Source organism: Penicillium bovifimosum, assembly GCF_028826915.1.
Source record: "Penicillium bovifimosum strain IBT 22155 chromosome Unknown utg000002l_segment0_segment0, whole genome shotgun sequence".
NCBI lineage: Eukaryota > Fungi > Ascomycota > Eurotiomycetes > Eurotiales > Aspergillaceae > Penicillium > Penicillium bovifimosum.
Window position 1 is genome coordinate 2,094,161 of NW_026622711.1, and position 25,352 is coordinate 2,119,512.

A 25,352-nucleotide genomic window follows, 5' to 3' on the forward strand; every position below is an offset into this window, starting at 1 on the left:
AATTAGACACTACGAACCCAGCTAATTCAGCTCATTGAGGCTCCGGGCCGACCTACTTATCTTGATCTCCGCATACACATACACAAAAGCGCCCCTCCTCCGAGCGCATGAGCAGCGGCTCGCGCAGCTCTCGCCGCTACAATGCAACTATTACGACTCCTAGTTGCGCTAGCCGTAGTGCTATTCTCCGTTGTTGTGATCGCCGCCGAGGATTATTACAAAGTGCTTGGACTCGCCAAGTCCGCTTCGGAGAAGGATATCAAGCGCGCATACAGGACGCTAAGCAAGAAATACCACCCGGACAAGAACCCGTGAGTGCAGCCTTCACTCAGATATCTACTCCAACTCATTGGCTCCGTCCTACACAATCGCCTTCCAAGCGCAATTGCTAATACCCACCAGCGGTGATGACACAGCTCGTGAAAAGTTCGTCGAAATAGCCGACGCCTACGACGTCCTCTCAACCAGCACCCTCCGCAAAATCTACGACCAATACGGCCATGACGGCGTAGAACAGCACCGCAAAGGCCAAGCAGCCGGCGGCAGCCACGACCCCTTCGACCTCTTCTCCCGCTTCTTCGGCGGCGGCGGACACTCCGGCCACGCACCTGGCCACCGACGCGGCCCAGACATGGAAGTGCGGGCCTCACTACCTCTGCGCGATTTCTACACAGGCCGCGAGATCAACTTCCTCGTCGAGAAGCAGCAGATCTGTGATTCGTGCGAGGGGACGGGATCGAAGGATCGCCATGTCGAGACGTGTGATCGCTGTGCGGGGCGCGGCGTGGTTCTCCAGAAACACATGCTTGCGCCGGGCATGTTCCAGCAGGTGCAGATGCAGTGTGATCGGTGTCATGGACAGGGGAAGAAGATTAAGAATCCTTGTCCTGTCTGTGCTGGGAGTCGGGTGGTTAAGAATCAAGTTGAGACAAGTGCGGTGATTGAGCCTGGGATGGGGAAGGGGACGAGGCTGGTCTTTGAGAATGAGGCCGATGAGAGCCCTGACTGGATTGCGGGTGATTTGATTGTTATTTTGGATGAGAAGGAGGCTGAGCTTGGGAGGTCGGCGGAGGAGAGGACGGATGGGACTTTCTTCCGACGGAAGGGCAAGGATTTGTTCTGGAAGGAGACTCTTTCGCTGCGCGAGGCGTGGATGGGCGATTGGACGCGCAATCTTACGCATCTTGATGGGCATGTTGTTCATCTTGGGCGGAGGCGTGGGGAGGTTGTTCAGCCTTTGGCTGTTGAGACTGTTTCTGGGGAGGGTATGCCACATTACTCAGAGGGCCATTTACATGATCATCATGAGGATGATGGTTCAGCGGGCAATCTGTATATTGAGTATACTGTTGTCTTGCCGGATCAGATGGAGAGTGGTATGGAGAAGGACTTCCATGCGCTTTGGGAGAAATGGCGCAAGAAGATTGGAGTTGATCTGGCGAAGGATTCTGGGCGACCAGTTGCGCCTCCGCCGGCGGAGGGGAAGGATGAACTGTGACGCTCTTCCATACTTTGTCTTTAGATTCCCTCTTCTGTTCCCCACATGTTATATTGATTGCATTTGTTGATTTGCTACCGGCGTGCTTTTTCTTCCCGCTACGGGCATTGGATAGACTCTGACGTTGGTTGTAGATACGACATAATAGACACTGCCGGGACACTCCCAACGTCTTCTTTCTGTGAGTAGAGGATGCACACATTGTACGAAAACAACACAACCATTTAGGGCTTGTTGTAATGCCCAGCCACCCAAGCCAAATCCCAATTGCGACCCAAAACCCAAACCTCCAAGTAGTTAGGTTCCAACATAGAAAATCCCGACGTGAGACCTTCTAGACTGTTAGGTTGTACTCTAACAGACACTCCCAACGAACTGCCGATCGAAATCGAAATACCGGTCAAGAATTGGAAAGTCCGAGTGTAGTCGATAAAACATATTAACAGCGTCTAACCCCCTGTCCTCGAAGCCCTACTTTCGGTCTAGTTGATCGCAGTAGATCGATGCGCAGTATTAGGTTCAAACTCTACCAATATTTTCTTTGTTTACCTCCTGCGCCACATAACCCTATGTCCATGCATCACGACCGAACGGGTGATAGGTGGATCGGGAATTTTGCATTGCATTGCGTCTAGGTAAGAACTGTATTTCCGTTCCTGCTGAACATCAGTATCTGGCATTAGCGTAACTGGATCCTGATTTGAGTTGGAGATGTCATGCGAACGGTTGGAGAGGGGGAATTAGGCATTGGGGGTGTGGGGGTGGAGCTGTCTCTAGCCTGGGAATCTGGGTCAAAGATGCGAACTGGTGAGTTGGGACTTTTGCCTGGTGTTCGTTACGGGTAGTATCTGGTCGATTGTATTCATTCCTTCATTCCTTTATACCCTGGTCCCTGTATCTTTTGATCATAGTCATAGTCTACAGGAATAGCATCTTCTCTATAACCTAGCACATAATAGAATGTACACATTCTCAGTGGATGGATATAATATCCACGATACCTGGTAGGTATCCCTGTCTAGCGCAAGCTCTAGTCCCTAGGTCCAAAGCGCCTCACATCTTACTCCGTACAAGCCGAGTATGGAAATATATGGTAAGTGCCCGGCAATGGGAAACCTACTCCGCAGATCCTATTCTACGTATAGGTATACGAAGCATTGGAAGACGGAAGTAATGCCGAAGCTCAGCGGCAAACCTAATGTCTCAGCGAACAGCCTACATAATTGACAGCACAAAGTTAAAACAAGGATACCTAAGCCTCCTCCACAGTCGTGTCGTCCTGGGTCCACATGTTCGTCCACTACTGTACGTGCATGCGCCATGCACGATCTACAATTTGAGGCGAACCCACTACGCACTGCGGCAGAGGGACATTGAAAGGAACTGTGGCAAGTCCGAAGGAACATGGCAGCCAATGTGCACTGCCCACGTTGAGAAAGCGCCTAGGTGCGGCCATTGATGGACGCCTGGACTGGACGCGGCTGCGGGTTGTCGGGCTTCCGGGGTGATGCCAAGATAATACTAGTATCAAACATGAAGTCAGACAATAAGGGCACGAATAGGCGCCGTGTGGGGAGGATCTCCTGGTCCGCTGCGTCAACGAACTGTATTCGAGGTGCATACATCGAAGGATGCGGAGATCTCTTTGACTGCTAGCGGGGTACTTTGCTGTACTCTGTATTAGGACCTTCGGGAATTCCCCCGATAGGAATTCGAACGAAGGGCGGGCTATGGTGGGTTAGGGAGTGGGGTGCGGCTGTCGTGGATTGATGTTAGCTGGGTGTTAGCTGGGTGTTAGCTGGGAGCTAAGGTAGTCTTATGGTTTGATTACCTAGTACTTTGGGCTGTTTGAAAGGGAAGTATTCTGGGTATTCTAGGATGTGCATGTGCTACTGGCTTATACCGTAGCTCATAGAGAAAAACAGATCTAATGCTTCTCTGTTAGTATGGTCGTAGGTTCTTATGTTATATTGATATTGTTAACATATGGAGGTTGGGTAAGGTACTAGGCCGTAGATATCAGCTAGCCTTCCAACATAGGTAAGGTATTCCACATAATTTTCATGCCAACACGGCAGATGAGAGATCCGGCATAGTGGTCCTGCTGGGATTTCTTGTTTTTGATATCAAGCCAATCAGCAATCCTCAGAGAAGTACTTGACTCGAGTAAACGGCCAAAGAGCCGAGATTGACAGGAGGTCGACAAACGTTTGACGGCACGTTTAACGGCTTTCATGAGCTGCATATCTCCGTCTCGGAACTACTCGTCTAGGTACATCCGACCTGGTGGTGTATCTTTTTCTCCGCTGATATACGTTGGAGTATGTAGCCACCAGAATCCAGTAGGATGTTGGATCTATACCTATTTAAGGGAACTGAAATTCAGGGCCAACACGCCACGCCTAAGATAAATATTCCTGTGATTTTCATACAACGGCTTTCACGGGGAAGACTAGCCCATCAAGACTTGAGAATTTCAAATGAATTCCTCCAATCAAAGACAGTAGACGGCGGCATATGCCGTACAGACTTGGGATGAACAGTTCGAAGTACTTTTGCACGTGGACAACAAGCCGTGGAGAGTCGAACTAGACACCGACAGCATCCACTTTTCTTTCTCTTTTCTCCCATTTCGAGAAGTCAAAGAAAGAGGGTGATGATGACGATCCTCAGATTCAGCCAGACTCGCCACCATCGGGTTTCTAGTGCTCTTAGGGTTACTCCCATTGCCCTTGGCCTGAACTAGGTACTTTAAGAGAGAGGATCTCGCATCGAGGACTGCGATATGAGCCTGTATATGTGTCATCATCATAATCGTCTCATCTGATCGTCTTGTCCATATTCTTACTCTATCTTTGTCTTCGGTCTCAAGTCTATTATTCCTCCCAACTTCCATATGATGCCTCCCCTGTCGTTGAAAAGTGGCTCTACTGGTGAAAGAGCTGTACCCCCCGATACCCTAGAGCCCATCGCTATTGTTGGACTCGCCACTCGGTTTCCCCAGCAAGCAAGCACCACTGAGGGTCTGTGGGAGCTGCTCTTGCAAGCTCGTTCGACATGGTCGTCAATCCCTAAAGAGAGGTTCAATGCGGATGCCTTCTATCATCCGGATCCCGAGCACGGTGGCACTGTAAGGCACCTCAAAGAAAACCCTATCAACATTGAGACTGGCGTTAACGTATGATGCTTCCTAGTTCCATGTGCAAGGCGGACATTACCTCTCAGAAGACCCAGCCTACTTCGATGGCACTTTCTTCAACATCACGAAAACCGAACTCCTCACATTGGATCCACAGCAGCGGTTGGTGTTAGAAAATGTCCACCACGCCTTGGAAAATGCAGGTATTCCATTGACAAGTGCCGTTGGCTCCAATACCTCCGTGTTTGTCAGTGGTTTCAACCATGACTACCTGGGAATCCTCAACTCAGACCCAGAGACTACCTTGAAATACAAGCCCACGGGTGTCACCAATGCCATTCTGTCAAATCGTGTCAGCTGGTTCTTTGACTTCAAGGGACCCAGTATGACCATTGACACGGCTTGTTCCAGCAGCTTGGTGGCATTGCATCTCGCTGTACAAAGTCTCAGGGCCCGAGAGACGAATATGGTAAGATATCCATGCTGGTACTGAGAAGTCCACGCTGACATTGATATTTCCAGGCCGTCGTCAGTGGGGTGAGCATCCTTGAAAACCCCGTGGAAACGATCGGTATGAGCCACCATGGCTTGCTGGGACCTCAAGGCCGGTCCTTTAGCTTTGACGCCCGTGCCGAAGGTTATGCAAGAGGCGAAGGCGTAGGTACTGTGATAGTCAAACCTTTGAGTGCTGCTATTCGTGATGGCGACACCATTCGTGCTATCATCCGCGAGGCTGGAATCAACCAGGATGGCCGCACCCCAGGCATCACGGTTCCCAGCGCCGATGCCCAGGAAAGACTGATCCGCGAGGTCTACTGGAGAGCTGGTCTTGATCTCGAACAGACAAGATTTGTGGAGGCTCATGGCACGGGAACGAGTACCGGTGATCCCATCGAAGCTGGTGCTCTTGCACGGGCTTTCAAATGTCGTCGAAAGACTCCCCTGTACATTGGTGCTATCAAATCATCGATCGGACACCTGGAAGGTGGCTCTGGAGTGGCGAGTATCATCAAGTCGATTCTCGTGCTGGAGTCTGGAATCATACCCGCCAACTTTGATATGAAACAAGTCAATCCCTCCATACCAGTGGCAGATTGGAACATTGCTTTTCCTACGAAAAACATACCATGGCCATCCTCAGGACTGCGACGAGTGTCAGTCAACTCATTTGGAATTGGTGGTACCAATGCCCACTGCATTCTTGATGATGCTTACCACTATCTCAAGGACTGTCGTCTCACAGGTTCTCATCGCACTTTGTCGACTGTCCCTACAATCCAGACCATCAACAGCCAGCTGACGGCCCTACCTCAACCAGAAACTGAGTCAGATAGAGCCTTCTCAGACTCAGCCGACAATGACGACTCGGGGTACGAGAACTCCTCGGTAAACAGCGATGGATCCTGCGCGTCACCCACACTGGGCACGTCCTTGACATTTAGCAACATGGACAAACAACCAAGATTGTTCTTGTTATCAGCTTTTGATGAAGATGGCGTCAAGAGAAACGCAGCTGAGATCGCTAAGTATCTAGAAAGAGCGGCACAGTCGGTTCACTATGACCATCTTCTGAATGATCTTTCTTTCACATTGTCCAAAAAGAGATCCCATTTCGCCTGGAAGAGTTTTGTGATGGCATCCTCGGTCGAAGAACTCGCGTGGACTTTGTCTGAGTCGAATTTTGTCAAACCAACCAGAGCCACGAAAGTGCCAGAAGTTGAATTTGTCTTCACTGGTCAAGGAGCTCAATACCAGGCCATGGGTCGAGAGCTGATGGTCTATCAAGTCTTCAAAGAGTCTGTCGAGGAAGCATCAGACTACATCCGACGCCTCGGTAGTCCATGGTCATTACTCGGTAAGAACTCTCCCCACCGCGCCAACTGGCGAGTGGCGCCCCACGCCCCCCCTTACCCGCCGGGCGACCTCGCCCCGGCTCCCGATGAGCCCACCAAAAACATTCCATTTCATCAATGATCTCGACTAACATGTGTAGATGAACTCCTCACTGAAAGAGAGTCACGCGTCAACTTGCCCGAGATCGCTCATCCGATATGTACAGTCCTACAAGTTGCGCTGGTGGATCTCCTGGCCAGCTGGGATATCTTCCCAACACATGTGACAGGACACTCGTCTGGCGAAATAGCTGCCGCCTACTGCTCTGGCAAGCTGTCCCGTGAAGCAGCCTGGAGGGTAGCCTACTACCGTGGCTATGTATCATCCAAGCAGCTCTCAGCAAATGGAGCAATGATGGCTGTGGGGTTGGGTGCCACCGAATAGCAACCGTACTTGGACTCTGTTCGGAGGGACAATACTGGCGAGCTCATCATCGCCTGCCACAACAGTCCTGAGAACAACACTGTCTCTGGAGATGAGGTATTGGTTGATTGTCTCAAGGATCTTCTTGATGCTGACGGCATCTTTGCCCGCAAGTTGAATGTCAAGAATGCTTATCACTCCGCTCATATGCAGGCCATCGCCCAGGATTACCTTCGCTTGATGGGTGCACTTCCTTTTGGGAAGCGACTGGCAGCTCCACGCCCAGTGCATATGTTCTCTACTGTCACAGGTCAGCAAGTCAAGGAGGACCACTTGCCGGCTCAATACTGGGTGGACAATATGGTCTCCCCGGTTCTTTTCACCAGCGGTTTGATGGCCATGACCTCGGTATCAAGTTCCAGTAATGGTCCGACAGATGCCACTGATTCTTTGCGCCTTATTGTGGAAATAGGGCCTCATTCAACGCTTCAAAGTGCCATCAAGGAGACCCTGGCGTCCAACAGCCCCAAGCTGGAAGTCAAGTACCTGCCCGCTCTCAAACGGACTGATCATAGTCTTAACATTCTACTGACGACGGTTGGCTGCCTAGCTGCAAGTGGCTGTGCGGTGGACTTTCATGCAGTAAACCAAGCTGTTCAGTCTAAGACGAAAAGGCGACCAAGACTCTTAGTGGACTTGCCTCCATACAGCTTCAAGCATACCGAGAAAATTCTGTTCGAGAGCCGATTGAGCAAAAGCCTTCGGACTCGAAAATTCCCTCGACATGACCTCTTTGGTGCACCGATCACAGATTGGAACCCTACTGCTCCTAGATGGAGGCAGATTGTTCGTTTGAACGAGAATCCTTGGCTACGAGATCATATGGTATGTGTCGAGCAAATCACAAGGTCGATCGTTGTTCTAACATACTTCAGGTCACTGGCAACTATGTCTATCCCGGTGTCGGTTATCTGATCATGGCGATCGAAGCGTTACGACAGCTGGCCGGCGAAACAAAGATAACGGGCTTCCAACTACGCAAAGTCAATATTCAAAGAGCATTGATCGTACCAGATACGAAAGAGGGTATCGAAGTCTCCCTGGCAATGGCGACCGTGGAAGACTCCCAACCCTCGCGAATGTGGCGACGGTTCCAGATCACCTCCTACAATGCATCGAGCGACGAGTGGACAGAGCACTGTACTGGGCATATCACCATCGAGCACGAGACAGCCGACCCCGTCGACGATGGCCGCGCGGCGGACGAGGAAAGCAAAGCGTGGAAAACCGAGCTTTCTCGCGTAAACGAGACATGCAAATCATCCATGAACTTCAAATCCACATACAACAACCTCCAAACATCCGGACTGAACTTCGGCCCTCTGTTCCGGAATCTCGCCGATGTTAGCGCAAGTGGTCGAGGACTTGGAATGGTCGTCGGATCAGTGACTGTCCCGGACATCGCACAATGCATGCCAAAGCAGTTCTTGCATTCTCATCTAATCCACCCAGCCACAATGGATAGCATGATTCATCTGATGATCGCGGCTGTTCTTGACCATACCGGAAAGTCGACTCTCGATCAGATCAGACTGCCAACGTTCATACGCGAAGTCTGGATTTCAGCAGATCTGAATCCAGCTCCCTCTCACAGATTCATGGGACATGCAACAGTCTCTATGACAACCTTTGACAGATTCGAGGGCCAGATCCGAGTCTTGGATGAAGGGACAAACATGCACCGCATTCGCATGGATGGCATCGAGCTCACACCGCTGGAGTCTGGACTTGCTGAAAGAAGCGAGCGGAAACTATGCAGCACGATAGAATACAAGCCTGACGTTCACTTCTTGGACTCAGAGGCAGCGTGTGCATTGACTTCTCTCGAGGGTACGGACGAGGCCGAGGCACGGTACTGGGTCAAGCGGCTCCAGCTTGCAACTATGCTCTACGTAACGGATGCACTGGCCGAGCTTGGAGATGTCGATGTTACGAAACTCGATCTGCACATGCAAAGATTCTTCAACTGGATGGAACACGTTCAAGCGATGCTCGAGCGGAATGAACTCACTCACCTGCGCTACAGCGAGTTCCAGGAAGTCGCTCAGAACCCGGCTCTAAAGGAAGCCATCGGCAAAGAAATCGAGACGCACAGTGCCGAAGGCGCCATTACAGCCCGAATGGGCCGCAACATCGTCCAGGTTGTGCGACAAGAGACCGATCCTCTGCATCTCATGTTCGGTCAAGACGCCGTGATGGAACAGGTCTACAGCGAAGGTCTGCATCTATACAACCTGCCACAACATCTACAAAGCCACTTGTCCCTCCTCCACCACCAGCACTCCGAGCTGAACATTCTGGAAATTGGCGGTGGAACTGGTAGCTTCACGGCTGAAGTCTTGGCTGTTCTCTCGCCAGACCCAGCGAAGAGCAAAGGAAATATCACAAGTTACACATTCACCGATATCTCATCTGGATTCTTCGAGAAAGCAAAACAGCGGTTCCAGTCATGGTCCGATATCATGAGCTTCCAAGCATTCGACATCGAGTGCAGCCCCGTTGACCAGGGGCTTGAGCTGGGGAAATATGACCTGATCATCGCTGGGAACGTTATCCACGCTACTGCGAGCCTGCAGAATGCATTACGGAACCTGCGGGCTTTACTGAAGCCTGGTGGCCAGCTGGTTATGCAGGAGGGCATCCGACAGGATTTCCTTTGGTATCCGCTTGTCTTCGGCCAGCTTGCTGGATGGTGGTTGGGTGATGAGCCGTGTCGACAATTGTGTCCGTATATCCCGGCTGAAGAGTGGCAACATTTCCTACTAGAAGCGGGATTCTCGGGTATTGATATTGAGTATCCCAGCTCGAATTATCCAGATTTGACATGGCAGAGTATTCTGGTTTCTTCCGCTGTTGCTCCGTTGGAAGTGTCAGCAAAAACTGCGGTCATCTTGACGACGGGATCAACGCGGGCCATGAAGCCCATTGAGTATCTGTTGGACCTTCTACCGGAGCTGGGGTACAGCAGTATTGTCGTCGAGCAGCCTTCAGCGGCCATATTGCCTGATGCGCTTTACATCTCCTTGCTTGATCTGGAATTACCTTACCTATTCCACATGGGTGAACCGGAATACGAAATACTCAAGAAGATACTCGGCAATTGCCAAAACCTGCTGTGGGTTACTTGTGATCCACTCACACAGCCACGCGCAAGTATGAGCCTCGGCCTTCTTCGAACAGTGCGCTGGGAGCGAGACGACGGTGGCTCGAACATCATCACCTTGACAGAAGGGGAGAAGACCCAGCCAGAGATTCTTGCCAGAGCAGTCAAGAAAATCGTCAAGCGACAATTCATCGATAAGCCGGAAAACGACCGCCACGCTGAGTACATTCTACGCGACGGTCTCATTCACATTGGCCGCTTAACCCAGCATGACACTGCGGATCAGTTCCTCGCTGCGCAGTCTTCCCATCTAGCGCCTCAGCTTCAGCGTCTCGGAGATTTCGGTCCCATCGAGTTGCAGGAGGCTGCCTCTGGCACCGGTGTATACCAATGGATCACAAACTCGCATGAAGACCCGTCCGGAGACAGAGAGGTCGAGATCGAGATCCGTGCGATTGGCCTCTCTTCAGGTACTTCCGGCCGTCTTGTGAATGAGATTACTGGAACCGTTACCAATGCTGCGTCTGCGTCTAACGTCGAAGGCTTAGCTCCCGGTGACAGGGTCATTTACATCCCGGGTGACAACAAGGACAGCTGCATTCGAACCCGTGGTCGAGCGGATCATCTGCTCCTCGCGAGAATCCCCGATGAGATTTCCTTCGAGACCGCAGCTGGATTGGCTTGGGGGTATGCGACTGCAATTCACGGACTGGCCGAGATAGCCAAGCTGACGCCCGACAATACACTCCTGATTCACGCCGAAACAGAGATCAGCCATGCGGCTATTCAATATGCGCAGATGATCGGGGCTACAATATACGCCACTGTTGCTACGGTGGAGGGGCGCGACCTGCTCGTCTCTAGCTATGGAATTCCCCAGGACCGCATTTTCTCCAGAGTGGACTCCAGCTTCGCGAAAGGGATCATACGGTGCACTGGCGGAGCAGGTGTTGATATCGTATTCAACACGATGAGCGGCGAGGTACTCCGTGATTCATTGGAATGTCTTGCTCCATTCGGTGTATTCGTCAATGTGTTTACTCCAGATCTTCGAGCAGATACCACCGTCGAGCTAGCTGCTCTACCTCGAAATGCAAGCGTCCACACCGTGAACATCCCCCTACTGGCCGAACATCGACCTACAGCCGTCCGTTCTCTGATTATCGAGGCGTTGAGACTATACTCCGAGGGCAAGATCGGTCAACTCGGGACGACAGTCATGGACTTCACCCAGGTCAAAGAAGCCCTCTATGCAGCGCGAAGCGGAGAATCAAAGGTAGTCGTCGCACCGAGTCCCTCGAACATGATTCCCGTTATTCCGCGACCAAATCCCCCCTACCAATTCTCCCCAGATGCATCATACGTTCTCGCCGGAGGTTATGGCGGTCTAGGTCGCAGTCTAGCACGCTGGATGGCCTCCCGCGGAGCCAAGAACCTGATCATCCTGTCTCGTTCATCAGCATCAACACCGGAGAAAGCAGAACTAGCCATTGATCTCGGGAAAATGGGATGCAAAATCCACTCCTTTGTCTGCGATGTCGCCGACGCCGAGAGTCTGAAGGCCCTAGCCGACACAACCTTTTCAGAGTTACCACCTATAAAAGGGTGTATCCAGGGCTCCATGGTTCTTCGCGTAAGTTCAATTCCCAAACCCCTCTATATTCTCCCATCTATATCTCCCATCCCATCACAGTCATCCAAAACCAAAACTAACAAAAACAGGACTCCACCTTCCCCAACCTCACATACCAAGACTGGCTCGCATCCACAACCCCCAAAGTCCACGGAAGCTGGAACCTGCACAAAACCCTCCCACCAAACATGGACTTCTTCATAATGCTCTCCTCCGTCGCCGGCATATTCGGCAACCGCGGCCAATCCAACTACGCATCCGGCAACACCTTCCAAGACGCTCTAGCCGCATACCGTCGCTCACAGGGGCAAAATGCTTCGTCACTGAATCTGGGCAGTGTCTCGAATGTAGGCTGGGTAGCTGAGAACCGTGCTTCGATGCATACGCATACGGCCACGCTTTTTCAGTTGTTGCGTGAGGGGGAGGTTCATGCTGCTGTTGACTTCTTACTTTCACATACAGGTGGAAAGAAAGAACAGCAAGCTCAGCTGGTTCTGGGGTTGCCGAGTGCGGAAATTTGTCGGGCTAACGGTATCCCTATACCGGGGTATTTGGATTACTCTATGTTTACGCATTTCCGTACCGCTGATGTGAAGGGCGATGGGGATGGCACAGTTGAGGAGAATGCTGCTATTTCCATTTCTGTGCTACTGGGTGCCGCTGAGAGCGTCGAGGAAGCTGTTGACGTTGTTTGTAGCGCGATTGTGGAGAGGATTGCTTCTTTACTGGCTGTTCCTGTGAGTGAGTTTGATGGGGCAAGGTTTGGGTTTGGGGGCATTGATTCGCTTGTTGCGATGGAGTTGAGGGGGTGGATTGTTAGAGAGTTGAGGGCTGAGGTTTCGGTGCTTGATATTATGGGGGCGGAGAGTATTAGGGGTTTGAGTGGGAAGGTTGTTGGGAGGAGTCGGTTGGTTAGGGTTCGGGGGTGTTGATGATCATGTGTGATTCAGATAGAACCTTGAAGATATTGATCAGAGAGGTGAGAAGATACTTGGATAAGATATTGGATTTGAGTCTTTGCCAGTAGAATAATCCTCACAAACTAACAGAACAGTAGCAAGAGTTACTAACAATCCATTCCCAAACCAACCTTCATTATTCATTAATCATCGACGTTCACGACGAGGGAAAATACCCCCGTAACCCCTGAGAAATCCCACAAACCGCCAACCTAGGCTCCGCCCCCGATCTCTGATGATGCCACGCCCGCTCCCGCAAAGCCAAGTAAACAGAGCGGAACGGCTGCAGATCGCCCGGCAGCCTCGCAGGGGGTTTATGAGGGTCGAAGCTCAGCTGCTGCAGCTGCCCCTGACACCAGCGTAATGTGTCGGGGGGTAGATATTCTTCTGTGTCGTAGTCGGCGTAGTCTTGCTGCATGGCTTGCAGTGTTGGGCCATCGGCTGGCAGGCCGAAGTTTTCTACGCCCTTGGGCGGGTGGTGGTAGTTCATGTAGGGTTTTCCTGGGGCGCGTTCCGGGTGGTCGGCTTGTTTGCGGATGTTGTGCATGTTCCAGGTCTGGACGTAGGATTGTATGTGGGAGCGGAGGATGGGCATGTAGATTGCGTAGAGGGCGACTTGTTCGGGGATGTTTGCTGACGTGAAGAGCCCTTCGCTGTTGAGTTGGCGGAAGTAGTTCTGGTTGATGTTAGGATGTAATCCCGAGGCAAAAAAAGAAGACGGAAAAAGGTAGAGGTACTCACATGCCATAATGTTACTACAGACTTAGCAAGCTGAGCCCACCAAGATTCAATCCGGTGGGTATCTGCAGCCCGTCCCGGCGCACAGCACGTATCACGCTGAACATCTGGCTCGGTAGTACGGCGAAGAGCAAAGTGTACATCAGCCAGAAGAGGAACCTCCGACTCGAGATCAGATCGAAGAGTGCGTGGTTGGCGTTTTTTCGATGAAACAGTTTCGAGGTGATTCTTCAGAACGCCCACGGCCGTGTGCGCCTCAACACCGATATGAATCCATAGTACGTATCGAGAATAGGCATCGATCTCGGCATGAATGCGGAAGCCAAAATTGGCCAGCTTGTTGTAGTAATTCACATGCCAGGTCAGATTCGGACCGACGAGAACCTTCGGCGGGGGAGGGCGCCGGGGCACATCACTCGTGCGGCGCTCTGTCGTATCCGGACGCAGCATGCGGTAGACACTATAGAGACGATCGCGGGCGAAGACATGCCCCTTGCTGCGGAAATGGTTGTGCAGCAATTCCTTTCCATACCCTTCAATGGTCCCCTTGTCTAATTCCTCAGTCAGCGCATTGAGAATCTCCTGCACCTGTGCCTGTTGTTGGGCAGGGGTGTCAAGACGAAGGCGGATGCCGAGGCGGCTGCGGAGTCGGCGAAGGGTACGGAGAGAGACCGCGTAACCCTCGTCGTGTAGAACGGTGATGATTTCCTGGTCGCTTAGACCGACGTCGAAGAAGAGGTTTTTAACTCGGGCGTGCAGTTCTGGGTTGTTGGAGTTATATTGCTCCTTTTTCTCCTTGATGCCCCATGCTTGAAGGCGTTTGTTGAGAGTACGCGCCGAGAGTTGGATACCATGCTGCTCCTTCAGATGCTTGCAGACATCGGTGCCCTTCGTTTTCTTTTCAATCAATGCAATGATTTCATCTTTGTAAGGCTCAAGGTCCACCCGTGGACGGCCTGAGGTTCTACTTGGCGTGTCGACTAAATTCACGGCGTTCTCCATCATGCAAATGATGATCTAAACTCAGGCTGATAAGAAACAGCCGTAGGAGAAGGGAGCGACTGGGGAAATCAGGGCGGTGAGTCCGTACCCACCGGCAGAACCCGACCGCCGACCGCATCGACATTTTTTTTATGTTATCGCGATTTTCTCCACGGATCAACGTCTTGGTCTGCTCAAGTCACTGTTCAATCCCCAAATAATCTGATATCAGCCTGATTCAACCGCCAGCATGGTCCGCGAACTCAAGCACCACGAGAAGAAGTATGTCCGCACCTATCCTCCGCAAAGTCTTCAACCGACCGACCCAACAAGCCCAATCTTCAAATCTTAAAAGAGACAAATAACTAACCAAATCTTGCAGACTTCTCCGAAAAGTCGACTTCCACAACTACAAATCCGACGGCAGCCACCGCGAACATGCAATCCGGCAACGCTACCTCCTCCAAGACCCAATGGACTACCGCAAATACAACGCCCTCTGCGGCTCCCTCCGCCAGCTCGCCCACAAGCTCTCCCAACTAGACCCGGAGACCGACCCGCTGCGCAAGAAACTCGAATCCGAGCTCATGGAGAAGCTATGGCGCATGGGAATCCTAAAGCAATCCCGCGAGCAGGGCGCCGGTTTATCCAAGGTCGAGCGCGAGGTTACAGTTTCCGCTCTGTGTCGCCGTCGATTGGCGGTTTTCATGGTGCGCTCTGGTATGGTTGAGACTATCAAGGCTGTAAGTTCTGTGGTTCTGTGGATTCTTGCGTTGTTTGCGACTTAAATACTGATAATCAACTTAGGCTACTACTTTCATTGAACAGGGTCATGTCCGTGTTGGTACGGAAGTTGTTAGTGATCCTGCGTTCTTGGTTACTCGGAACATGGAGGATTTCGTTACTTGGGTGGACTCGAGTAAGATTAAGCGCAATATCTTGCGGTACCGCGAGAAGCTGGATGACTTTGATCTGCTGTGATTTGTGTCTGCATGTTGAAGCGGAAAAAGCATTTTGGGTTTTGATCTGATATACCCGGCGCTTGTGCATTATGGCTTGTTTTTTTTTTTGGTTTGGCGTCGGTTCTCAACATGATATATTGACTGCAATGGATATACTTACTACCTGGCTATGAAGTGTAGAATCTGGAATATTCGATCTACACTCAATTTACGGACGTCACGAGCATTCGAAACTTTAATAGCGCACGGATAGCTGACTGGTCATGTGTTCCTGGCCCTGGCGGATGATCGGTAGTTATACGAAGCACGAATACGAAGTATGTACCTCGATTCTCGAATCTCGGTATTCGAGATGAGAACATCTTCAAGAGACTTTGAGTATTGGCATCTGGGTCTACCGGCCGGCTCTCTCATATCGAATGAGTTCCCATCTATACCACCCACTGGGCCACTGCTACGTGTATCCATAGATGATGGAGATATGTCCATCGGAATCAACAATGCATGAAGGACTACCCCTCTCAAAGACCAAGCTAGAACGCATCCAGCATCTTGGCTGTATATCCCGAATATCTTGCTGCTTCTTGCAGTATTCACCGTATAATCTGTAACCCCGCTCAGCCACTTCGTTATGAAAGAAAGGTATGATCCATCAGTGGATTGTGCCAAAGAAATTACCAAAGCGGAACTATGTGCCGTCAGGGCTATCATGCTATGTACAGCGGTAGAATGATGTAGGGTATCTCAGTCTCGAGAGAACAGAAAGCAGAGCAAAGATAAAAAAAGCCAGAAAGGCCGTCCCCGTCGAAATTCGGCAGGATACAACCACTGGATGCAAATGCAATCATCGATCATGGTATCATAGGAAAGCAGCAGAAAGCGAAGTGAGCCAGTCACACCTGTACTAGACTCTGTAGGTTTAGGCGATGCAATAGATATAAATGTATCAACCTCGACAACATCAAACCCCGGTCCGAGCCAATGTTTCAAGCAGGAGAAGTCTTAGAGCGAAGACACGCCCAGCGTCGTCTCGAACCATCCGTCGAATCCGAGACAGTATTCTTGCGCAGGAACTCCGAGGGCTGAATCTGCGATGTTTGTACCGGCTCATCATCTTCAGGCAAATCCATCCTGAACCGACGCACACTACCTTCACGCTGGGTCTTTCCCTCCTCGAAGAAAGGAACGCGCGAGTCTCGAGTCTGGAAACAGCGCGGAGCAACACGACGCCAGAGTCCACGGACACCACTACTGGCCCGATCGATTTTCTCGTATTCGCGTCGTCGGGTGTCCGGCGATGTCCATTCCATTACCGTCGCCGGGACGTGCATGGATGAAGACGAGGGACTGTGGTGGTGGTTGCTGTTGCCACTGGGCATGGTATTGGCTCTATCTCTTGGTGTGAGCCAGTGTGGTGCGCTTGTGGTAGCCTCGATCTCGGAGCGGAAGCTGGGAGGAGAGGGTGTATGTGCTTCGAAGCGAAATCTGGAATGAGAAGATGCAACTGGTGACGAGGGTGCCGAGCTGCGATTATCTGATGAAGTCCGACTCTCTCGAGATCTGTATGATACAGATGCTGCGGACTGCAACGATGGACGGATCTCAGCGGTAGGTGCATCGCCTTGGAAGAGCCGACATGATTCCCTGTGTAGTGCTATGAGCGACTCGCGCTTATCCTGTGGTGAAATGCGTGCTGAAGCGACAGGGACAATAGCCGGGTTGGGCGCTCTGCGTGCAGATTGGAAGGAGCTTCGTCGACTGTCTGGTCGTGAGCGGGCTGTGCTGCGGGATGCGGAGCGAGAGTGGATAGAGGTCGAAGTGGATGTGTGGGACTGGCGGCGGCTTGGTTGTGGTGATGGCTCTTTGGCCGGGGGATCGATCCTTTTCACCTTGGGCATCTCAGATATCGCAGATATAGGATTGGAGTCGCATGTTTGGAGCTCGGTGATGACGGGCTCGTAGGTCTTTGTAGGGGAGGGCTCATGGGCCAGGCATGTGACGGTGGCCATGCCGGGAAACTTTGATCATAAAGAGAAAGCAGGTGCCTGATGATCGACCCTGCAGACTTGACTTTTGTATGTACACGGTATGAGAGTGAGACTGGTGTTGTATGTATAGAGGGAGAGATCAGATTAGGGTTAATTTTCATTAAAACGAGGAGGCTCCATCTTGACAGTATGAAGATGGTTAAAGAACTTAAGAGTTAAGAAGAGAAGACAGAAATGAAACGAACTGAAACTCAGCAGTCTCATTTCCTTTTTATTTTCATTCTGGCGCACACCGCTCCTCATCTATTTTAGCGGAGTGCCAAAGGTGGGGGGGTAGGCGTCTAAAGTTGTCTGGACTTGATCGACGAAGAACTTCACCCCTGCAGTGACAAATGCAGGGGTTATATTGGACAGAGGAGAGTGTCAGTTTTGGTCATTAATAGCGCTAGCGCTACGTTAATACGTTAATATCGAAGACTATTAAGGGAATAAGCTGCATGTATGCGATGATAGGTGAGGAGTAGTGAGTGAAGATAGAGGTGGAAGAAAGAACCTGTTAGAGACTAGAATCAGTCCACATGGCCACATCATGCCAAACTCCGCTTAGACTTGTATATGATTCGATCAAATAATAAAAACGGGGCCTACTAAGTATGCGCTGGGCATAGTTAACTGCAGAGTTGGGAGTCTCCTGCAACTAAAACATGTTTAAGCGTGTTGGGGACACCGAATTTTCGTCTGATCTACACTTCGGAGTGAAGACCGGTACTTTTGTAGGAAAAAGTCATGATAGTCATCGTTAGATCGTCTATAGAGAATAAATGAATTCGGGATTCTCCCGATCTGTCAAATCCAGCCACCTGTGGAAGTTAGTAAAGTAAAAAGTACAGAGAGAGAGAGAGAGAGAGAGAGAGAAAGAAAGATAGAAAAATTCACTCACTCTTGATTCTCCAGTCGCACATATTCCGGTCGGGCGGTGAAAAGCTTCTTCTTCTGATTCTCACGACGATACCACATCCAGACCCCAACCAGCAAGAAAAGACACACACCCCAACAGACGATAATAGTCACCTCAGCGGGGACATAGCGGGGGGCATGTTCGGGGCGGAAGGTTTGTGGGCCTGGGGACTGTTAGACGAGTTCTTTGTTTTTCTCTTAAGAGTTAAGACTTAGACTCTTTGTGGACTCACCAAGGATATTTCCAACGCAGTATCCAATCAGGTACAACGCTGCTACTGTCGTCTTCTTGGTATACCCCGCAACATTGGAGGAAATCAGCGACAGCAACGCCACAAAAGGTGTGGGACTGCCTTGGGTGAGGTAGTAACCAATCAAGCGACCGACGTTATTTGACAGCGGGAGGGCGACAATCAGCAGCATTCCCACGATGGCAGCCACAAGACCACCCAAACTGGTCAGGATGCGCTGTCCAGTGATATGTCCGATATAGCCATTGAGCAACAGTGCAACGATCTCCACTGCGCCGCCGGGGACACCGAGAATCAAACTGTCTTTCTCATCGTATCCAAAGCTGGTGATCTGGTAACCGAATTAGCATCTGGCTCCTATTTGCCGCAGAGACCCAAGGGACTCTCCGGTAGGAAGCATGATACATACCAATTGGTTGAAGAAATTGGTAATACCACCATTGGGGATATCAGCAATCAAAGCATAGAAAAAGAAAGCCCAGGTCATAGGATCCAACAGCGCCTCCTTGACCTGATACAGCTTGAAGTGCTTGTTTCCAATACCCTGCTGGTTAACGCGCACACGGGCAACGGCCAGGACCCGGTCTTCTTCGTTCAACCAGCGCGCATTCAGCTGGTTGTCTGGCACGATCCAGAGGAAAATCAGGCCCAGTAAGATAGTGAGCAGGCCGGTGAAGAGGAAGACGATCTTCCAGGGTTCGATGGAGGAACCGTGCTTCTCGGTGCCGACGGCGATGCCGTAGGCGACTACTCCGCCGAGGATCTGGCCGACACCGTTGAAGCTGAACCAGATGTTGACGCGACTGCCTTGTTCGGTCTTGGTGTACCACTGTATCAGGTATCATTGTTAGTCAACTGTGCTTTACAGCTCGTGGATCGTGGGAGTAGATTGGGGGCGAGACACAAAGGGGGCTTCTTACCTGCGAGGTCAACAGAGCGAATCCTGGTGTCACGGCTGCTTCAAAAACACCGAGCATGAACCGGATGGCAATTGCACCAGGGTAGTTGCTGACAGCGGCGAAGCAGCTGAGAATCAACCCCCAGATCACGATGCAGGCTGCGGAGTATTTGCCTAACGGGAGGCGCTGAAGGAGGCGGTTGGTTGGGTACTCCCAGGCGAGGTAACCTACATAGAAAGCCCATTAGGTCCAATGCTTTTGGAAGAAGATGGGGAATAAACTAAAGCAATCAAGCATAGAAAGTTGAACATACCAAAGTAGAACAAACTTCCAAGCCACTGATATTCATCTCCCTCAAGCTCCAGATCGTCCTTGATGCCCATCACACTAGCATAGGACAGAGTAGTTTCTGTAACGCAAATCCAAATTAGCATGTGAGTCGGATGAAATGCCGGACAGAGGCTGAAAGTGAATATGCCTAGCACATACTATCGAGATAATTCATGCCATAGACAAAACACATAATAGGCATCATATGCCAATCAATAATTTTCAGCAAGCGGCGATTCGTAGCTTCGTCCAGCTCGAGAGTTTCACCCTGCAACCCCCCTAAAGCCTTCATAGCCTCGTCGGCATCATGTGCATGCTTCTCAATAGTCGGGTCAATATATTTGAGCTTCTCCACGTCGGCGCCCGTATCCACGCCAGAGGAAATGCCGACATCATTCTTCTCTTCGGCCATGATCTCGGTGTTTCTGGCAGAGGTGTAGGGAAGGTGTCAAAAAGTGATCGAAGCTCGATGAAGTAAAACAAGATAAGAACCAAAACCTCAGTCAATATCGCAAAGAGGAATCTCAAAACCTCGGCATACAGCACAAGAACTAGAAAATAGAAAGAACAAGGAAACAAGACGGGCGGAAACCCCAGCTAAATAAGTCCTTCTCCAAAGGAATAACGGTGAGGACTCCGCACGTCCGCTACGGAGTAACTATATAAGGCTAAACTTGGAGATTCCGCATCCTTTTCCGAGCAAAAGCTGGCATGCACATGTTATCTACGCGTGGGGAACTGGATAATCCCCCCTATCAAAGCTATCGAGCCAGATAGCACGGGCAGCACACGGCGGGACGGGGTGGGTCTCTCCATGATAAGAAGTTGAGGAGTATCTGGGGTTGGAGTGGGATTGGCACTGTGATTGGGTAAAGAGAGAGGGGGAGGGGAGGGGAATGATCGGCGAGCGTAGAGGGAACTACCCTGGTCGTTTTGGCCCGGGAGGTTATGGATTTGAAATTGGTATGATGTAACAGAGCTTGGAATGAGCTACAACTTGTCGGTGTGTACTGTGTAGCTCTGTGGATTGCATAGGTATATGCACATGTGGTAGATCGGAGAAATGTACATGGATGTATGTACGATGGATATTGGAGGTCGAGATTAGATCAGTGGCTTACGACGTTGGAGGATCTTTACCCACAGTATATGGGGCTGTTTTCTTATCTTTAGGTGCCAATGCTGCCCAGATAGTGCCAAGATAGAAGAAGACTTCTTATCACCGCTGTGAATGAAGATTTGGTAAATATCTCATTCCTAAATACGAGCTTGTTTATCGCCAATGTTCGACGTCGACCGGGAAGAAACATGCTGTTTTGCGGATTCCCGCCTATTGGCTGAACCCTAAAGCCATCCCGGCTAGCCCACGGACATCCCCCGATGGAGCTCTTTCTATCCCCTTGCTTCGGATAGACATGTGGCAAAGCCCTTACAGAAACTCGTGGATTTCTGCACTCAACACACGCGATATAAAAGCACAGAGCAGTCAGAGCTTGAAAAAGTTGATATAGCACGTCATCAAATAGTCTTCATTATACATCACCACGCTTCACCACGCAGGGCCAAGAGCGGACCGTGCAAATGCATGCTCTATTGTGCGCCCACGCGAGCCAAGTACGCCTCCCACCCCTGCTGCTGGTACTGCTTGGCAGCCTCAACCGGATCCGCCGCGGCATAGATACCACGACCCGAGATAATGAAGTCCGCGCCGCGCCCCACAGCTGACTGCGGTGTCTGATACTGCTGACCGAGCTTATCACCCTTGGACGAGAGATTGACACCAGTAGTGAAGACGACGAAGTCCTCGCCTTCCGCAGGCGCCTCCGTAGCCTCAACCTCCCCCAGCGAGCGGGTGGAGACAAAGCCCAGGACAAAACTGGGGTAGCGACGGGCGATGTCGACGGAGGCGGAGGTGTAGGCGCCTGTCGCGAGGGAGCCCTTTGAGGTCATCTCGGCGAGGATGAGGAGGCCGCGCTCGGAGCCGTAGGGGAAGTCGGAGGCCTGCGCGGTTTGCGCCAGAGCCTCAACGATGCCCTCACCGGGCAGCACGGAGCAGTTGATTATGTGGGCCCATTCGGAGATGCGGAGGGTGCCGTTGTGGTATTGTTTTTGGACTGTGTTGCCGATGTCGATGAATTTGCGGTCTTCGAAGATAAGGAAGTTGTGTTTCTTGGCTAGGGCGTTCAGCCCGTCGATTGTCGCCTGGCTGAAGTCGGGGAGGATGTCGATGTGGGTTTTGATCACTGCGATGTAGGGACCGAGGCCTGTGGATGCGTTAGTGGTGGTCTTGTTGGAAGGTGTGGTGGGGTAACGTACGGTCGGCGAGATCCAGAAGTTCTTGGGTAGTGGTGACGTCCGCAGAGACTGTCACGTTGCTCTTCTTCTCTTCCGCGACTTGGAAGAGCTTGCGCGCAAGGGGATTGGGGTGGGACTGGGCGCGAGCGCCGTAGGTCAATTGGGATTTGGACGACATGGCGGGGTTGGCGGTGGTGGAGGTGGCTGGTATATGTTGGTAGGTGGTATGTACCGTAAGATGGATTGCAGAAGCGGAATGAAGTCAATTGACAACCGAATAACTCGTGCAATCAGCTACTCTAAAAGTCCAAGAGCAAGTGATCGGCAGAAACAACTTGAAGGTGGTCAAGTCACAGACCGGGGAACTTTTTCTGCCACAGTGGACCCGCACGAATTCAATTGTGGCGCACCTTCATAGCAAAGGACATTATTATGGATTTTACAGACACGTCTCCAATTGCAGGGCTTATTGCACCATTCTGAAGTCATTGTATATTATAGTATCAAGCTGGAGCCCTTACAACTTGAGCAAATCCCGCCCAACACCGAAAACACTCATCCCCCAAAGAGCACCCTGCACCAGCCAGAAGAACCCGCCAATCATACGGCCCTTACCCTGGGGCTTGCCAGAGTACACATATCCGTACAAGAAGAGAGCGCGGAAGAAGACCCACAGAGCGCCCAGGCCAGCGGCGTACTCGGGGTACTTCAGACCGGCGACCAGGGTGAAAAGCATGGTTTGGGAGGAGTTCTCGAGGAAGTTGGCGTGGGCGCGCTGAGCGCAGTTGAACTGCTCGGCATGGGCCTATACGGAGTAATTGGGTTAGTAGATGCCTTAAGTTACACACGCATACGCATGGATTGAATGTGGTGGTTTGCAAAGGTCGGGAAAGTAGGGGGTGATGGGACGCACGTTTTCCTTGCACAGTTCCATTGAGGCATAGCTGTGAGGGTAGGGGACCTTGGCCTTCTTGCGCAGGCTGCCGGTGATGTTGCCGTGGATGAAACCGAGGACGGGGATGGCGCCGAGAGCGACGCCAATGACGGGTCTGGTAATAGGTGTTAGCTTTGTTTTGATATGTGGTGGTCTGGATGCGGTGGCTGATAAAATTGTACATACCCATAGTTGTTGGGGATGATGAATGCGACCATGATGAAGATGTGGGATTGTTTAGATTGTTGTAGTCAGGATTGTGATTGTTATGGGGAAGCTCTATATATGTGTGAGGTATTTCGGGGTTTGTTAGCTATCTCCGGGGTTAAGGGGAAACGGGCTCCGAGCTCCCGTCGGTGCAATCAATTCAGCCGTTGCTTCCGTCCGGAGCCCGGGCCCGGGGGCATAAACAGTAGTACCTAGTTGGCCTTTTAGATTGCTACGTGTAATTCAACAACGATATCTTCAAATCCTAGACTCTCCGATTCTTTTTGTCACTATTAGATAATATCATTGGAGTTGATGGGACAAGTAAAATGAATAAATAGTCAAACATGTTGCGCAAGGGATGTTTTAGATGTTGTCTAGCACCGATCCTCACATGAGATGTCGCCGGAAGTTTCTAGACCCAAAATATGCTGATAGGTACTGCAATAAATAGAATGGTCGTTACGTATTCGATATAGGGGCTCACGCAGCTGGGTTTGGCGCCATCCTACTCACACTCCCATACTTGGCCTGCCAGGCAAAGAAGTACAGAAGTGCTCCAAGCGGCTGTCCAACCAGGCAGAAGCTGACCCAGAAAATGCAGTTTCCAATCACCCTGCCATGAGGACCGCGCACATTATCCAACGGCGCAGTGAGGCTGATCAAAGGCAGCTGGAACATCATTCCGAAGAATGCCACGCCTGAACTAAGTTAGCAGGTGAGCTGTATTTGGAGAGAAGGGAAAGTACCAATCAAGTTATGTGTGGGAATGCCCACGAGCATTTCGTGAAGAATCGCAGAGAGCGTGAAAACCATCCCACTCGCAGCGAGAGGACTCCATCCACGGCCCACCAGGGGCGAGTACACATGTCTCTTCATGAACAGATATACAGGCCGATTCCAAGATCGCCAATATTCACCCAAACTGGGGCTGTTCCACCAGTCGGTATAGAATTCACGGTCACCAAACCGCATGACTTCGGCCAGGGCATTCAAAAGCGCCTGGAACAAAGCGAAGAAACCAGCAAGCCAAATAATCAGTGAGATGGTGGACAGCTTCATGACCCGCTCCAAGATCGAGGCGATGTCCATGACTGCAATCTTATCAATCGAGTTCCGCAATACAGGTGTGGCATACTGCGCCGACAGAAGCCAGATGAACATGGCCAGACCCAAAAACTCTGCAAGGCGCTTTGCAACGAAGGACCACCGGATGGATGGGGTGCGCGGATAAACAGGTTGGTAGACCAGCGTCGGTGCGAGCCAGAAATATGCCAGGTTGTTGATAGTGATGTTCCTCGGGTAGGGGCATGAGGCGTAGATCTCAGGCAAGCCCGGGTCCGCGGATGGATTGAGCAGCGCCAGACGGAGATCCCGATTTGTGAATGCGTAGGAGCAGTTCTTCAGCCACACGATAATGGCGTGCATCTCACAGATTGTCCCAATGCCTGGATGGTGGATATAGAAGTAGGTCACGAAACTGGTTACTGCGAGACACAATGTGGCATTCAATGTGTGCAGGAAAGCAGTGTACGGCCAGGTTGACTGGAAGACATTCTGGTCGTGTTGTTTCTGTTCCTCTGTCTTTTTCTGACGACCCACTGTCTTCTTGGCGGATGTGGCAGCTGATAGCTCAATGAAGTATGCCACCAGCAAGTGACAAGGCACCGAGGCAAACAGTATAGACCCGAGAACAACGTCTTGCCTGCGGTAGTCATGGCATTTGATACATATTAGTACGCCGTACTGTGATTCACATTAGCTGGCAGCTCGATGCAAGCAGAGGACTGTCCAAATACTCACTTTCATGAAGTTCTCAATGATCAATCGCAGGTTCATCGCCACTGTCCAATATTAGCCCTCTGCCTTATACCACGCGTCCCGATTGATCCCTACCAAGTACCAACACCATCAGATTCCGAAATCCCAAGAAATTGGGCAACACATCGGATTCTCGACTGAGGCTGGAGTGTCGTGTCTCTGAATGATATGCAGCTACATGGCGATATTTACTGCGTTTCTTCAACCTTGATTTGGATGGCGAAGAGATCGCAGTCTCATTGTGAACCGCATCATTTGCTGAATTAACCTGCGATTCTTCTCGAGCGCTCGCCACAGCTGTATCAGAAGCCATCTTGACAGCCCTGCGACCTCAGCAATGT

At 51.1% G+C, this 25,352-nt stretch overlaps 8 protein-coding genes across 8 annotated transcripts; 3 read left to right on the top strand and 5 right to left on the bottom strand.

Annotated features, from left to right (window-relative positions):
* Positions 1–141: 141 nt before the first annotated feature.
* Positions 142–1,498, top strand: N7515_001980 (uncharacterized protein; the record flags this gene model as incomplete). The annotated part of the gene is made up of 2 exons (XM_056662724.1): positions 142–311; positions 403–1,498. 2 exons carry the CDS (start codon positions 142–144, stop codon positions 1,496–1,498), a joined length of 1,266 nt encoding a protein of 421 aa, XP_056524837.1.
* Positions 1,499–4,397: 2,899 nt separating this feature from the next.
* N7515_001981 (type I polyketide synthase) lies at positions 4,398–12,621 on the top strand (the record flags this gene model as incomplete). Its single annotated transcript, XM_056662725.1, has 7 exons — positions 4,398–4,628; positions 4,693–5,106; positions 5,160–6,492; positions 6,631–6,848; positions 6,915–7,778; positions 7,829–11,689; positions 11,779–12,621. The coding sequence occupies 7 exons, from the start codon at positions 4,398–4,400 to the stop codon at positions 12,619–12,621; spliced, it is 7,764 nt and encodes a 2,587-aa protein (XP_056524838.1).
* Positions 12,622–12,805: 184 nt separating this feature from the next.
* N7515_001982 (uncharacterized protein) lies at positions 12,806–14,388 on the bottom strand (the record flags this gene model as incomplete). Its single annotated transcript, XM_056662726.1, has 2 exons — positions 12,806–13,324; positions 13,390–14,388. The coding sequence occupies 2 exons, from the start codon at positions 14,386–14,388 to the stop codon at positions 12,806–12,808; spliced, it is 1,518 nt and encodes a 505-aa protein (XP_056524839.1).
* Positions 14,389–14,617: 229 nt separating this feature from the next.
* N7515_001983 (snoRNA-binding rRNA-processing protein IMP3) lies at positions 14,618–15,348 on the top strand (the record flags this gene model as incomplete). Its single annotated transcript, XM_056662727.1, has 3 exons — positions 14,618–14,649; positions 14,750–15,110; positions 15,175–15,348. The coding sequence occupies 3 exons, from the start codon at positions 14,618–14,620 to the stop codon at positions 15,346–15,348; spliced, it is 567 nt and encodes a 188-aa protein (XP_056524840.1).
* A 967-nt stretch (positions 15,349–16,315) lies between these two features.
* Positions 16,316–17,338, bottom strand: N7515_001984 (uncharacterized protein; the record flags this gene model as incomplete). The annotated part of the gene is made up of 1 exon (XM_056662728.1): positions 16,316–17,338. One exon carries the CDS (start codon positions 17,336–17,338, stop codon positions 16,316–16,318), a length of 1,023 nt encoding a protein of 340 aa, XP_056524841.1.
* A 787-nt stretch (positions 17,339–18,125) lies between these two features.
* N7515_001985 (allantoate permease family MFS transporter) lies at positions 18,126–20,166 on the bottom strand (the record flags this gene model as incomplete). Its single annotated transcript, XM_056662729.1, has 7 exons — positions 18,126–18,177; positions 18,258–18,438; positions 18,508–18,856; positions 18,935–19,354; positions 19,446–19,651; positions 19,738–19,833; positions 19,914–20,166. The coding sequence occupies 7 exons, from the start codon at positions 20,164–20,166 to the stop codon at positions 18,126–18,128; spliced, it is 1,557 nt and encodes a 518-aa protein (XP_056524842.1).
* Positions 20,167–21,344: 1,178 nt separating this feature from the next.
* pyrG (orotidine-5'-phosphate decarboxylase pyrG) lies at positions 21,345–22,227 on the bottom strand (the record flags this gene model as incomplete). Its single annotated transcript, XM_056662730.1, has 2 exons — positions 21,345–22,018; positions 22,071–22,227. 2 exons carry the CDS (start codon positions 22,225–22,227, stop codon positions 21,345–21,347), a joined length of 831 nt encoding a protein of 276 aa, XP_056524843.1.
* A 339-nt stretch (positions 22,228–22,566) lies between these two features.
* N7515_001987 (uncharacterized protein) lies at positions 22,567–25,324 on the bottom strand (the record flags this gene model as incomplete). Its single annotated transcript, XM_056662731.1, has 6 exons — positions 22,567–22,854; positions 22,963–23,098; positions 23,678–23,891; positions 23,940–24,936; positions 24,994–25,034; positions 25,087–25,324. The coding sequence occupies 6 exons, from the start codon at positions 25,322–25,324 to the stop codon at positions 22,567–22,569; spliced, it is 1,914 nt and encodes a 637-aa protein (XP_056524844.1).
* Between the last annotated feature and the right edge of the window lie 28 nt (positions 25,325–25,352).